Source organism: Magnolia sinica, chromosome 17, assembly GCF_029962835.1.
Source record: "Magnolia sinica isolate HGM2019 chromosome 17, MsV1, whole genome shotgun sequence".
NCBI classification, from domain to species: domain Eukaryota; kingdom Viridiplantae; phylum Streptophyta; class Magnoliopsida; order Magnoliales; family Magnoliaceae; genus Magnolia; species Magnolia sinica.
This window is the reverse complement of record NC_080589.1, coordinates 68,908,223-68,923,939: the sequence shown is the minus strand read 5'-3', so window position 1 is coordinate 68,923,939 and position 15,717 is coordinate 68,908,223. Positions and strand designations below refer to the sequence as shown.

The window sequence follows — 15,717 nt, the reverse complement described above, 5'->3', positions numbered from 1 at the left end:
CCTACATTCCACAAGCCACCCCATTGGATCCTGGTGTAAAAATGCCCCTACATTATGAATGGCCCCCAGATTTCCATAAATGGTCTTGGCTAGGCCATGCTGAGGTTGCCTATCCTGAAAAGTAAAACTTAGGCCTGAGCATGGGGTCTGGTCCTTTCCGGGCTAAAAGAAATAGACCCAAGCCCAGCCCATAAATATTACCCAGCCCGAGCCCAAATCTGGCCCGAGGCAGATATCAGCCAGCTGTTTTTGTGCAAGAACTCAGGCCATTCATCGAGTGTGCCCAAACATTCATGATAGATGAAAATAAAAACCAGCAAATAAACGCAAATGTATGAAATGAATTTAACCATCTAAATTGCAGGCCCATCAGGTATAGGCCATGTTCTCCAAATCACACAAACCCTTTAAAAAATTGTGATTAATGGACATCTCTTTGTTGAATTCAGACAGTTGACGGTTTTCATTAAAACATGGATTTCATGTCAACTTAATATCTGAAGCAAAAGCTCAAGAACTACAAAGATATAACAAAGACTATAAAAACAAAAGAAAACCACCTTTCTTCCTTTACTTTGCATGGCTTAAAAGATCATTTCCCAACTCCACCTTCGCATCGATTGATTGCAAGAAACTTACCCATTTGCCGAAATCCCAAGTTATTTATCGAGCTCCATTGCTTGGGCGGCTTTGGCTTTGGTCAATGCCGTCAATTTGGTCTTCAGTTTTCTCTTACCAACCTGAAAACCGCCGGCACCCTTCTTTTTCTTTTTGTCGTTGCGGTCGATCTAATCCATACCAACAAAACAAAACCCAACAATTAAAATATAAAATTAAAAATAATAATAATAATAATAATGCAAAAAGAATCCACGAAATGCAATTGTCTGAAAGTCAAGGGTCTCTCCATTGTAGGACTGCATTTACTACAAATCACATTTCCCTCCTTTTTCTTCTCTAGGGTGTGTTTGGTTGCACCAAATTTCATTTAATATCATTGAATTTTGCAATAAATTAGACTGATTAATCATGAAATATCATGATATTCTGTGCAACCAAATGCACCCTTAGCAATAAGCAATCAAACCACAATTAAGAATTTTAATAATTAGTGCATTGTTTTCTCATGATAATTTTGCCTTTTTCAAAACTAAAAGACAAATGAAGTGAACATAAAAGCTATGATGATTACATCAATGTCATAAACATTCATAGCATAATATATTCTGTCGTGCTGAACAAACCTAGGAAAGGGCCTTTCTTCCTCATTTTACACTGATGTCAATCAACAAGGACTGGGTTTTATCTTTCGGAGGAAAAAAAAAAACAACTGGGTTTTGATAGCAACGTTCTGGTTATGTGAGAGATTGGATTCTTTGAAAAATATTTGTTTGGTGGTCATTTGCACAGAGAGAGAGGGAGAGAGAGAGAGAGAGATGTGCCTCCCAAAACAAATCCCACAGGAGGGAAAGCAGTAGCGGATCCAAAGGTTGGTTCATTTTTTAGGCTTGATATGATCGTCCATGCCCTACCTCCAACTACTCGAATCCAAAACACTAACACCCTTTATGGCGATGCACTTCTTCAAAAAGGGGGCCCCAAGCCTGCTCTTCTGGACCACTTCGCAAAAATAAAAAACAAATCAATTTTGCTTTTTGCCAACTCCTGAGCACCTATTTTTTTCAAATGGGAGATGAGACAAGGATTTGCTTAAGTGCATCCAAAAGGACAACATCAACTGCTGTTTGGATCAAAATGGCAGTTGGGCCTCAAATGCCCTTTCGGGAGGATGTGTCCAAATGAGCCCTTGACTCCTAGGAATTGATGCTGCAATTTATCATGGAGAGTTTCATTTTATTTTATTTTTCCTCCCTTGAACACATGCATTGAAAGCAAGGCTTTATTAAATCACCATTATCATCATCATCATCTACATGTTATCCAATTAATTAGGTTTAGCTAAATGAATCCCGTTCTGCCATTCCACTCTATAAAAGGCCAAACCTTCAGCTAGACCAAAGGTAAGTCTTTTCTTACTACCTCCACCCACATCCTTTTGGGCCTTCCCCATGCCCTATTAGAACCTTCAATTTGTATTAACTCACTCCAAACCGATGTGATTCTTGGTCTCCATTGCACATGACCAAACCATCTAAGTCTACTTTCCATCATCTTATTACATATTAGTACTACTCCTAAGTTCCCTCAAATCCATTTATTTCTATTTCTGTCCCTCCTCATCTTGCCATTCATCAACCTCAACATCCTCATTTCAGGTAACTCATCTATGTTGTTCTTTAACTGTCCAACATTTGTCCAAAAAGCATGGATGGTCAATTATGCAATAAAATTTCCCTTTCAGTTTGAGCAATACACGACGATCACATAAAACTCCAAAGGCACATCTTCATTTCTTCCACCCAGCATGAATTTTATGGGCAACATCCTTTTCAATCTCTCCAATCTCATGAATTATTGACCCAAGGTATCAAAAGTGGTAATTTTGTGAAACTTGTTGGTCAGCAATCTTAACTAATTCCTCATTTTCACCCATATTATTACTAAAAGTGCACTCCATATACTTTGTTTTAGTCTAATTAATTTTAAATCCTTTACACTCTAAAGCATCCTTCCATAAATCTAGCTTTGTGTTTAAGCCCTTCCTCATCTTGTCAATAAAAATTGTCTTCTACAAACAACATACACTATTGGATCTCTTTCTGCAAATGCCTCGTTAACTCGTCCATAACTAAAGCGAAAAGGCACGGGCTCAATGCTGACCCCTGGTGTAAGCCTAGGGTAATTGGGAACTCACTTGTCTTTCCACTAGTGGTCCTCACATTATTGTCACTCCCTCATATATATCTTTAACAATTTCAACATCTCCTCTTAAGACTCCATTCCCAACACCTACCAAATTAACTCTCTATGGACCCTATCATATGCTTTTTTCTAAGTAAAGACTATGTAGAGATCCTACTCTCGCTATATTTCTCCATCAATTGTCTATAGCTTCAATGTTAGATGCTGGGCATAAAACCAAACTGATTTTCTTATACATTCATCTCATGCCATAGTGTTTGCTCAATCACTCTCACAAAGTTTCATAGCATGGCTCATAAGTTTAATCCCACGATAGTTATTGCAACTATGTGTCTCCTTTGTTCTTATAAATAGGTACCACGGACTTTTCCTCCATTTGTTTGGCATTTTCTTCAATCTTACAACCTTGTTGAACAACTTTGTCAACCAAAATAACCTAGCACCTCCCATACGTTTCTAAACCTCTATTGGTATACCATTTGGTCCAAGGGCTTTTTCTATTTTCATCTTTGTTAAAACTTCTTTCACTTCAAACATCATAATCTTACGAAGTATCTATGGTATCTGACATCATTTATGGTTCCTTCTATCGCTGTGTTCTCAGAGTTGTTGTCACTTAACAGGTTCTAGAAATAGCTTCTTCACCTTTCATTGGTCTCATTGTCTTTTACTAGGAACATTTGGTTATTGCTCTTAATGCATCCAACATTATCTAGATCACTCCCCTTCCTCTCTCTTATTTTTTTGAGTTTGAAGACATCTTTTTCACCTTCTCTTGTCCCCAATATATTGTAAAGATCATCATAAGCCTTACGTTTAGCCTCACTACTTTCTTAGCAGACTTCTTAACATTTATTTATTGTTCAAAATTTTCATCATTTGTAATCCCTTGTCAGGTTTTAAAACATGATCATTTCTCATAAATTGCTTTTTGTACATTGTCATTCCACCACAAAGTTTCCTCATATGATTGGCTTTTCCCTCTAGATACTCCTAAAATATCATTTGCGACTTTCCTAATGCAGTCAACCATCTCATCCAATATTATTTACTTCTTCCTCAACATTCCACTTTCCTTCTTCCATCAAGTTATTCCAAACACATTGTTTTCTCTCCTTTTAAAGTCTACCACTAGTTTTTGGACACCTATTAATTCCATTTCCTTTCTACCTTCTCTTAATGTAAACATCCATAATCATCAACCTACATTGCATAGTCAGACTCTCTCTTGGTATAACCTTGCAATCCTTATATATTGATTGTTATGTTTTCCCAAGTAAAAAAGAAATCTATTTGGCTTGTATATGATCCATTTTTTAAAGTTATTAAATGTTTGTCTCCCTTTTTAAAGTATGTGTTTGCTAAAGTTAGATTGTATGCCAAAATGAAATCAAGGATAGAATCCCCCATCTCATTTCTTGTTCCAAAACCATATCCTCCATGTATGCTCTAATATCCGCTATTTTCTTTTCATACATGAACCATTTAAGTCTCCTCCTACAAATATCCTCTCTCCGTGCGGAAGTCCTTGCATTAGTCCATCCATATCCTCCTAGAATTGTCTTTTGATTCAATTCTTGAACCCTACCTAAGGTACATATGCACTAATAACATTAATTATCTCCTCTCTTAACACAAGATTTGTTAATAAAATCCTATCACTTATTTTCCTAACATCTACAACTTCATCCTTTAAATCTTTATCTACCACTATCCCTATCCTGTTCCTATTGTTGTCCTTTCCTATATACCAAAGTTTATATATAATGTCTCTAGTTTCAGCCCTCATTCGACTTGGTCTCCTAAATGCAAGCTATCTTAACTCTCATTCGTTTCATCGTATCTACTAACTCCATACCCTTACTTGTCACTGTTCCTATATTCCATGTGCAAGACGAATCCCATTCTCCTGCGCCAGCTTCTTTACTTGCACATGTCCAGAATGGCATAGGAGCCCTCACCTACTTGTCATGGCAACTTGGCGTTGCTGCAACGCATCACTTTTGAGGAACACCCTACCCAACCCTTGCCCATTTCTCACTACATCCAAGTTCCAATGCAGCGTGTTGCTTATAGGGAACATCCTACCATGAGTTTGGAATGTCATATAGTTCAGATTCATGATGGAAGTTATGGCATAAGTTTGATGCCAGCTGCCGACCTAACGCAACCCTCCTTTATTCAGGCTTGGGACCGTCAATGAGAGCACGAAATTCCCATAGGCATGATGTAATAGACTATTACATAAATTGATTAAAATAAAGTACTATATAATGGTCTCTAGGCTTGAAAGGCCCATTCAACAATCTCGAAGATATCTCAAAGAATAGGAAAAAGAAGAAAAACACCTTTTGAGCCTCCTTTCAAAATAAAAGAAGACCATGGTGTGCCGTAAAGGCCGTTACGAGGCTGTAAAGGCCGTTACGTAAAGGTAACGGCGGCAACCGTTACACGTTACGGGGTCATAATAGCTATAACAGCCGTTATGGAAAAAAAAAAAAAAAAAAAAGATCCGTAATTGCCGTTAACGACACGTTACATCCCCTATAAAGGTCATAATAGCCCTATAATGGTCTATTACGGAACATATACAGGTTTTTATACTTTTTAATCAACAATACGGGGCGGATATAAGTTTTTCGGGGATTTTTTCAATGAATAAAAAAATAAAAAAGAGAAACCGTAATGGTCGTTACGGGGCCGTAACAACCGTTATGCCCTGTATCGTAAAAGTAACGGTGGTGGCCGTTACGGCCACCGTTACCGTTACGGAACACCTTGAAGAAGACATTCCACCCTTCTAGACTCAAATTGCAGTTATGTTTCTTTCAAGTCCAACTTAAACTAACTATAATTGCATATTCAAGCCCCATCCCTCTATGAGAGTGCTAAGAAAGGAAAACATAACTTGGTTATTTCTGCAATATTATACTAATAGTTTCAATACTACATCCAATACGAACCTTGAAAGTATACGGAAATCTTTATTTTACCACCAATTCCAATCATTTGGGAAATGACAAATCGCAAGATGTTATTCACATACACCAACTTCTTAATGACCCATAATAATGTATTACAGTGGACCATTGTATTACCATAAAACATGTAAAAATACCCAAAAAAAATTAAAATTAAAATTAGAAAAATAAAATAAAATCAGATAGAATGTACTGTTAAAGAACCTGATCTGATCTACAAATTGCGCCCATAGTGATCATTATATGGGTTAAATCAGTGATAACAACTATTATTTTTCTTCATGTTCTTGTCTTTAATGGTTCTAAATATCATACAGAACCTAGTTGACTCAGATGAGTCATCTCAATATTGGTGGGCAACAAAATAGGACAGAAACAGATGAGTTAGGACTTTTGGCCTCTGAGCGAGTAGCACTCGAAATCACTATTTTTTTTTTCCTTCCATTTTTATTGTTTTCACATATATCCATATTATAATAGTAATTACCCACACTAGAACCCTTGCAATTAAGTTTATTATGGACATCACATGCAGTTTATAACGTACGGCGCAGGAGCCCTTCGAAACTATTATAACGGCCATATAAATGATGGATTACAAGGAGAGAAAAAAACATCCTTTTACTTTGAAGACCCACTGAATTTAAATATACGAAACAAGAAATATAGAAACGCAAAAGTGGACCTTTTACAATTTGGGTTCCGACTTCAGCATACTCAAGCATACACTGACTAGTCGGAAGGCCCACAATCTCCAATTGTCCATGGATGGGGTGATAGGAACAAGAACACAATCTCAAATTGGTCATGACATAAAAAATCCAAAACCATTTCTAATTTGCGTCTGGATTCTCACTCAGTAAGGAAATGGAGCGAGGAAGGAAATCCATCCTGAATTTGAATTGGGATTCACCCATCATTGTACTTTAAGCACATATTGCCTCTGTCGTGACCCAGGATCCCATGAGTAGGCCCCACATGCTGATTGGTCAATGATCGGAACCGTCCATGTTATAGATTCTAATACATACGGGGCCACCGTGAGAAACTTAAGCTGAAGCTGCTGAACAGATGATTGTGACCATCACTATCTGTAGATGAACTCAGGACAATGACAAGAAAATTTACAGCGGCTCGCATTCAACCGTAAAACTCAAAAGGATAGAATCATCACAGAAGCGTGATTATGGGATAATAGCTTATTCATTGTAGTACCAACTACCAAGAAAATGGACGGTTCATATCACTGGAAGCATGTGGGCCCCAGTTGATGGCAACCTAGAGTGGGTCCTGCATCATCGTCGACATAGGCAAAACGAACAGAAAACAAAATAGAACCTCCAAATTTATAATTATTATTATAAATAATTTTTAAAAAAAAAAGAATGAATTAATTAGAAAAATAAGAGGAAAAAAATGGAAAGAGAATTACTTTCATTTTCGTCTTCTTTGCCTGCAGCTTCTGTGTTTTCTTTTCCTTTGCCTCTTTCTCTTCTGTTTTTCATTTAAACAAAATAAATAAATAAAAGGAATTGGATTTTTATTTTTAAAAAAAAATACATGAAGGAAACGAGGGCAAGACTGTAAATAAAGAGAAGTTCAAGGGTTACTTTGTAGCTCGAATTCGTGCTGCCGCTTCCGCCGCGCCAGATTGTTCTTCTTCGACATCTCTCTCTCGCTCTCTCTCTCTCTCGCTCTCACCAAACCCTAACAGCCAAACCAAAGGACTGTATTTATGAGAAGGAGGTGAAGCCCAAATTCAGTTGAAGTGGGCCAGGGTTGGGCTAGGACGAGTTCCCCTGGCCCATTTGACACTGCCTTCAGGCGTGACTCGGATTGGGTACCACCCTGAGGAACCACTGTGATTAATTGGTTTTATCCACACCGTCCATCCATTTTTTTTTTATATCATTTTATGTTTTAAGCCCACAAATAAGGCAGTTCCAATGCTCAAGTGGACCACACGGTGGGGATTAAATGCTTTCGGTTGAAAAAAAAATTTGAGGGTTACTGGAGTTTTAGATCAAGCTGATATTTGTATTTTCCCTTCATCCAAGTCCATATGACCTTATGAACAGATTGGATGATAGTTAACCATAATGGTGGGCCTTAAAAAAAGTTTTTAATGGTGGGTGTCATGTTGTTATTAGTGGCCTTTTTTTTTTACACACGCATACACATCCCCACACACTCACACCATAGTGGGATTTCACCGCATATGGATACTCGAACCCTAGATCAGGTGTTAAAACTTCTGAGAGTCTATCACTGGAGCAAGAGTAAGGATCCTAAAAATGATATAGGAGAATGGATGGACTGTCCGGATAAAACCCATACATCACAATGGCTACTGAGAGCCCCTGTCTGTTCAAGCTAAGGACGAGCCCTTCCCGTGCCCTAGCGTGATCTGACTATTAGGGTGGGACAGCCTTGAAATCTGGGCCTAGTGCGCATGTCTGGAAGTCAGAGTCGTTGGCATAACCAAATCACTGAGTGGGCCACCATTAGACAAAAAGAATGGACAGTTTAAAATCACTTGGAAGTGGTTTTATTTACCAATTATACTTGGTCACTTGTGATGTTAATTTGGGCAAGCTAAATAGGCAGTGGTCAGGCTCACATTAGAAGATGGGTTGGGCTTGGCTTCGACACTACCTAACCCAACCCTTCCGACCCACTCCACCCCACTCATACAGCTTGCCAGTGGGCTGAGCCAAATGACCCCAGCCAACCCTACCCAAAACCCAAAACAAGTCAACAGATATACAAATGGTATGGTTGGAGTTGAAGTGGGTTTGGTAGGGTAATAGGCAATCGATCACAGTCTATTTTCTGTTTAATAAATGAAATTTGGATTCTCAATTTGCCACAAACAGAAATTATAATTTAACTGGGACACATTATCACACACTGCATTTAACGCAGTAGTGTTGGCAACATTCATGATGAGATGGACCAATCACAATGCTAGAAAATAAGATTTTTCAGCTTGTTGCAAGTAGAAACGGGATTCTAATAAATGAAGTGTGTTATGGTTGGCCCTAACTTAAACCAATCCACTGCCGCTGATGAAATCATCTATGTCAGGATTCTGGCATATGAAGGATTCAAAACAGGAGAAATATTTTCTCGTAGGACTAGCTGCGAAAAGTTGAGAACTTCACAACCCGATTACTAGGAACCCTTGTAACTAGGGGTGGCAATGGGGACGGGTGCATTACTTGCCCCGGCGATATAGCCTTGTTGGTTTAGGGCTAGGGCTTGGCTCTCTAAACTTAGCCCAAGAGTTAAGCCTGGGCTTGAAATCTAGGCCTTATGTTCAGGTCAAGCTAGGCTGGGGTCAATGATGAATGGCTAGCCCTCTTTGTTAGCCCTGTCCCATCATCACATGGGGCACTCTTATGCAAATGAATTGAGTGATTTGAAGATGCTCATGACTCATCCAATTTAATGTGTTTGTATGTGTCTATATTTAGTTTAAAAGTAATTTGGATTAAGTATCACATTCTATTATCAAAACTATTAATCTGCTGGGACTTGTTGTGGATTAGAAGATATTCCAAAATATTCTAAACCTTGCATCATATCACTCTTTTCCTTAGCAGGACAAGGCTATGGCCTTTTGCATTGGCTCTGGCCAAGGCCAAGGCCCTTTTAGGCCGGTTAAAGCTAGGGATAGAGCTTACTAGACTATGGTTAGGGATCCATCATAGCTACCCTATTTTCCATGGAGATTAATGTTTAGATGTCTTCAATCTATACATAAATAGGAGAGTTTTATCGATTGAATATGTTACTCGATTAATTAAAAGACCCTAGATTAAACAGATTAGTCTCTGGATAGTTTTGGACAAGTTAGATCGATTGATCTTGGAGGTTTGAGCGATCGACATAATTCGAAAAATTCTTGTTAACTGTAACACTCCGAAAATCAGCACCTAAGTACATAAACTCCGATCCCGAGTTCCCAGGTGTTAACTTAATAAAATGCGCATGAGTCTTCATTCAGATTCACATAAAAAATAGTCATAGTAACGCAAGTTAACCTAGCGGATCCAAAGCGCAGTAGAAATAACGAAAGATTTAGAATAATAGGGCTAACAGTCAAAAATACAATTTTCATGGCGGTGTTCATCCAAAATGGGATTATATAAGTCATAGTATACAACATACCCAAGACGATTAAAGTGTAAAGCTTTCAGTTTACGCCCAATTCTTCAAAACATGATGGCAATGGCACAACCCGATATAAGACTATCTATCTAAGGTCTCACTAGTACCTGCATCAATGATATGCCTACTTGGTGTTTTAAAACACCGTCCCAAGTGGGAGTAAGTAGCTAACTCAGTGGTACCAATAACAATGAGTTACGCGTGTTATCAATCCAATCAGCACAGGTAAGGATATCAAAGGAAACAACAAATTTCAAATGCATTTTGACCAATCTAAGGAATATGAAGTCGTGACATGAACATTTTCTTCACTAATGCAATGCAAGAAATTTAATTTAGTAGCTAAGCATCTCATCAATTCTATTCACCCCGTGGTTTAGGAAAACTAAAGTACCCTCATCTTATCTTAGTCTCAATTGGTTTGCAGGCTCGGAGTGGCGGAAACACTCCTAACTTGCTTCTCAAAATTCGGTATCGGGTTCATGACCCGTTCGACAATTTCCCCATCAACAAGGCGCTAACATTGGCCCAACCGATCATTATGGACCCGAATGACACAGTCCAAACGCACAAGGTTAGACGACTCATTGATTCCCCCATCGATAAGAAACTAACATTGGCCCGATCAACCGGCCCAACCGATCACTATGGACTCGAATGACACAGTCCAGACGCACAGGTTTAGACAGTTCATTGACGAGAAGAGGGTGTTCGCGATCTACATAAGAGTCGTCACCCATATACACCCGCGAGACGATTGCAATATCATTGCAGTTAAGCATATCTGATTCACAGCTTCCTTGGTTGCTTAATGGTCACTACGGGGAGGCTCGTCACCCCAACATAGGCCGACAGCTCGGACACGGTGTCCCATACCACCATGCTCGGCTCATGAGTCTCGCGGATTCTTTCCTAGTTGCAATTCAAAGTGGACTCATCCATTGGTAACGTGGGTACTCTAGGTTCCTTTCAAGTTTACTCAATCCAAGGTCTTCAAACAATTTGTCAACTTTCGAGCTAGTTCGGTCAACCTGGGCACTTCGGCTCAACCGACATTGGCATGAGCATGCCATGTAGTCCAGCTACTCTCGGTCTTCCAAGTTCAACCCGGGTCGATCGGATAAGCCAAATGTGGCCGGCTTGGACCGAGCCATTTCTTAATTCAAGCGGTTAGTCGACGTTTTCGAGGTGGGGAGAAATCATATGTCTCTGCAACTTAGTAATCACCACGTTACATTTGCATGTTATTACTTTCGAGTTCACATGCACATTTCATCAAATACATGAGCATTAGTGGAGTTACACATTTATATAAGTCTAACAATTAACACATGTATAGCATTTAGCGTCCTAAGTTCACTTAGGCATTTCATCGAACACATGGACTATAATAAATTTCATAAAATAGAACATTTGCAAATTATTTCAAATAAAATAGCACATTAAGTTTTAAGCGTGGATCACGGTACATGATCGTTATTTGGTTCCTCAGGGGTCGATAAAAGGTAACCTATAATTAATAGTCCGCATGTTTGCAATGATTTGTCCGACTTAGCGCCTTTAGGGTTGGAGTTTTAGGAAAAATATCAATTCCTAATCAAATCAGAAAACGTAGGTAAGATTCATAGAATCTAACACAAGATAGTTTAAATAGGTGGTCGGAAGCATTTATTACTTTCGATCGTGCGTTAGGGGTGGATTCGACAGAGAAAAATGATAATGGCTTAGGTTTTGTCGAATGAATTCCAGATCAAGCAAGCATCATGAACCTCACCCTCTTCCTTTCTTCCTCTCTTTCTCTTTCTCTCTCCCTTCCTTTTTCTCTTTCTCTCATAAGGTGTGAAATTCGTATGGGAGCAAAGGAGGCCCCCAAATGCCCTATTTATAGCACTAGATTTGGTGCATATGGCCCTAATGGCCCTTTAGTCATTATATTAACCCTTAAGGGAGCTGTTTCTAACATTTGGGGCCCACTATGGGGTGTAGAAGTTGACATACATCATATGATAGTTAGTTATAATGATGATCTACGTATGGATATGATCGCCCGTCATTTGGATGCGCTGATCGACGGGTATGATCAGAAGTCTTTTCAACGGTCACCAATAGTCGAACGGGCCCGCGGCTATACAGATATGAGCAGGGAAATATCTTTAAATTATACCTCGAGTTTGATTGCGATCTGACGGTTGAAAATTAACAACTTCATAAAAGAGCGAAAAGTTTATTTCATTTAAGTTTTAGGCCTCAGCCTAAGGTATTTGCGTATTTTAAGCACTCGTCCTCTAGCCTAAGTTGCACAGTTCTGGGTATTATCTTAATTCTTCACTCGCGATAGACGTCAAGCCCAGCAAGATAAACATTATTGTATAGTTTCAAAAGTCGTGGCCCACTAACAAGCGGTCTAAAGCTTGTTTAAAAAATCAGGACATTTCTGTAATGAATTAGGTATCAAGATTTTTTGTGCACAATTATTAGGGTTTAGATTAACTACGTTCATAGTGTGCCCTATTTATAATTAGCGGAAATGGCGATTCGGTCTTAATAACCCTAAACCGTTGGTTTTTAGGCTAAAGGAGTAACTTGATTGATTTGGTTTATTAATCAAGATCCGACCCATAGCCGTCTTGACTTTAGGTATGTCTTTATTTAGTTATGGTTATCTCGATTAGTCAATGATAGGTTGGCTAGATTTGGGCCCTATGTGAACAAATTATAGGGCTAAACTCGATGTTTAAGTGATCGTTCGGATTTGTTGGTTTTCTATGGTTGATCAATCCTATTTGTACGGTTCTTTATCGGTACCAGCCATGGATAGGCTCACTTCGAGCGTCAAGGGTCAGTAGGTGACAACATGGGCTAGTATATAAAAAAAATTTTCAAGAATTTTTGACAAATCCAAATTAGCAAAAATCTAGGATATTACATTAACTCCCTGAACACTTTTGAGTATATTCGATCGATCAATTAAGGGTTACTCGATTAACAATGTTTAGATCAATGGCACATGCAATTTTACGTAATTGCATGATTTGTTTCATATTTTGAGTATAACACCATATATATATATATATATATATATATATATATATATATATATATATATATATATATATATATATATATATAATGTGAGATTAGGGTCTTGAATGGCTTGTTATAGAGGGAAGTTAAGGTTTTGATAAGGATTCTCACATTTGCAAGTTGATATATCTCTTGTACTTTTATTTTTATTGTGGATTGTTTGTCGCTTTATGCTGTGATTTTTTTCCATAAGGGTTTTGTTCACATAAAATCATGTGTTCTATAATTTGCTTTGTTTGTGTTTATCTTTTGTTGGTGTGATTTAAATTCAGAATTCGTTTCCACGGCTTCTAACATGGACCATTGCAATGTCCATGTGATATCCATTTAGCAGTTCATGTTATGACATGAGTGTTGGGAGGAGAGATTCCTTCTAGACCACACACACAACAATATCGAGAGAGAGAGAGAGAGAGAGAGAGAGAGAGAGAGAGAGAGAGAGATACAAACCTTAATACAAATATTTACGTGATTCCTTTTTGGTACGTTCATGAATTCATAAACATCCACTATGCTCAAAAGAAAAAGGGAAAAAAATACACAAAATATAAGTTGTCGATACAATGATAACTCTATTTTACAATAGAATATATATATTACTCTAAATGAACTAGTGTTTACATAAAACTATGTGAGCAATTATGAATGCAAAAGTACTGATTAGATGAATAGTACATTTCATCGGCTCCACATATCCTAACAATGTGCCCAATGACTAAGCATATCCAAATCTCAAGTGGGCCACATTATAAGAAAAATGTGGATAGAAATGCCTGCTATTAAATCCTTTTTTAAGCTTATTGTGATGTTTATATATATGCCATCTAATCCCTTCATATGCTTTCAATCCCACTGTTTCTAGGAGTAGCTTGCTTGAGTTTGGAAGTTTTCAATCCATCTAATCTCTGAACTCACCTCGTAATATGAGCTGGCACAACCTGTGAAGAGAGTGAATATAAAACAAGCATCATGAGTGGCCCACGTGGCTTAGGGTTACAGGATTTTCGAGCAAAGTTGCAGCCATTGACAAAAATATCCACCGGCTTCATATTAATTCACCAAAAGACTATGGTTGTAGAGCCAGACATACCTCTAATGACAAGGCAAAATGGTCATCTTATCCTTCAGCTCTTTATTTATTATTATTATTATTATTATTTTTTGAGTGGGTCAGGTGGGATCTTATCCGGTCCTTAGCTCATCAGGCCCACCACATGGCTAAGTACAAAAGCAAGCCTCACTTAGGTGTAATTTGCAAATGTGGCATTCATCTAACTTGTACAGATGCCGTCCATATGTTGAGATGTATATAAAGCCGTCTTTTCAGGCCGCCTGGCAAACCTTTGGATGGGCCATCCATTGCCGGTCCCACGATCCTAACCGTTGGAATGGAAACCATTTAGACTTGATTTATATAAATTATAATATTGGTATTTACATGGCCAATGGTGTGGACCTAACAATTAATACCTGTCATGGGCTTTGGGCCTGGCCCAACACTTAAAGTCCAGTAAGTTACTAAAAGATGAGAAAAAATTTGGTACTCTGGCGGAGTATGATGCTTCATACGTATGCAGTTGGGATTTGTAAATTTGGCATTCATCTAACTTGTACAGAAACTGTCCATATATTTAGACCATTTGAAATGGTTCAATCAACTAAACATTACTCTCAACAAATGTTCAACTGGGCCAATTGGTCAACATGGAATGGATGGTTGATGAAAAGCAGTTAAGTGTGTGTGTGTGTGTGTATGTTCATTGATCTAAATTTAGAACGGTTCAATCGATGTGGTTTTTTGTTTCTTACCCATCTACCATGGGCCCCTGAATTTGGACTGCTTGATTTAAGTGCATACCATGTGTACAATTTAGTGCATGATACTGGATGATGATAATGATCATGAACATCTCTATGCAATACCCGTCGCAGAGAGGTCTTGGTTTGATCTGGACCCTTTATACAGAGGTCTTAGTTTTGCCCTATATATATATAAAATATGGAAATGGTACTATGAGGTCGACCTCAAGGAACTTCCCATGAGGTCGAGCTGTGTGGGCCCCATGGTGATGTGTGTCGAATATCTACCCCATCAGTCAGATGCACCATTCTATGGTGGGCCACAGGCTTAAAAATCAAGTCAATCCAAGAGTTGGGTGGGCCACACCACATACAGCAGTTGAAAGAGATTATCCTCCGGTTAAAACATTCATAATCATTTGTTGGGCCCATCGAAATGTGGTTCACAAATCCAGCTGATTTATTGTGTGTGTCCAACTCGGATGAGGGGTCAAACTAAGTTTCAGCCGCCTCCAAAACTCAAGTGGGCTCCGCCTAACGCTTTTATATGTTTTAGGCATGTCTTTACATGATTTTAGATAGTATGACTCAGGTTGATTTTTGAGCTACCCATGGCCTAAAGGGAACCCTATACAGTTGGACCTCATAAAAAGTTCTCACAAAGTTGACCTTATAATACCACACGTGGGCATGTATGTCCATATATGGGAAATGGTTCTATGCTTAGCTCATTGGAACTTCCCGTGAGGTCAAGCTGTGTGGGCCCCACCATGATGCGTGTTGAACATCAACACCGTACATTTGATGGGTCCCCTTTAAATCATGGGATATCCCAAAAATCAGCTATATATAGAAC

At 38.5% G+C, this 15,717-nt stretch overlaps 1 protein-coding gene across 1 annotated transcript; it reads right to left on the bottom strand.

Annotated features, from left to right (window-relative positions):
* Positions 1–394: 394 nt before the first annotated feature.
* LOC131231116 (uncharacterized) lies at positions 395–7,581 on the bottom strand. Its single transcript, XM_058227210.1, has 3 exons — positions 7,415–7,581; positions 7,237–7,298; positions 395–788 (listed from the first exon to the last, which is right to left on the bottom strand). Exons 1-3 carry the CDS (start codon positions 7,470–7,472, stop codon positions 660–662), a joined length of 249 nt encoding a protein of 82 aa, XP_058083193.1. The 5' UTR covers positions 7,473–7,581; the 3' UTR covers positions 395–659.
* Positions 7,582–15,717: the final 8,136 nt, after the last annotated feature.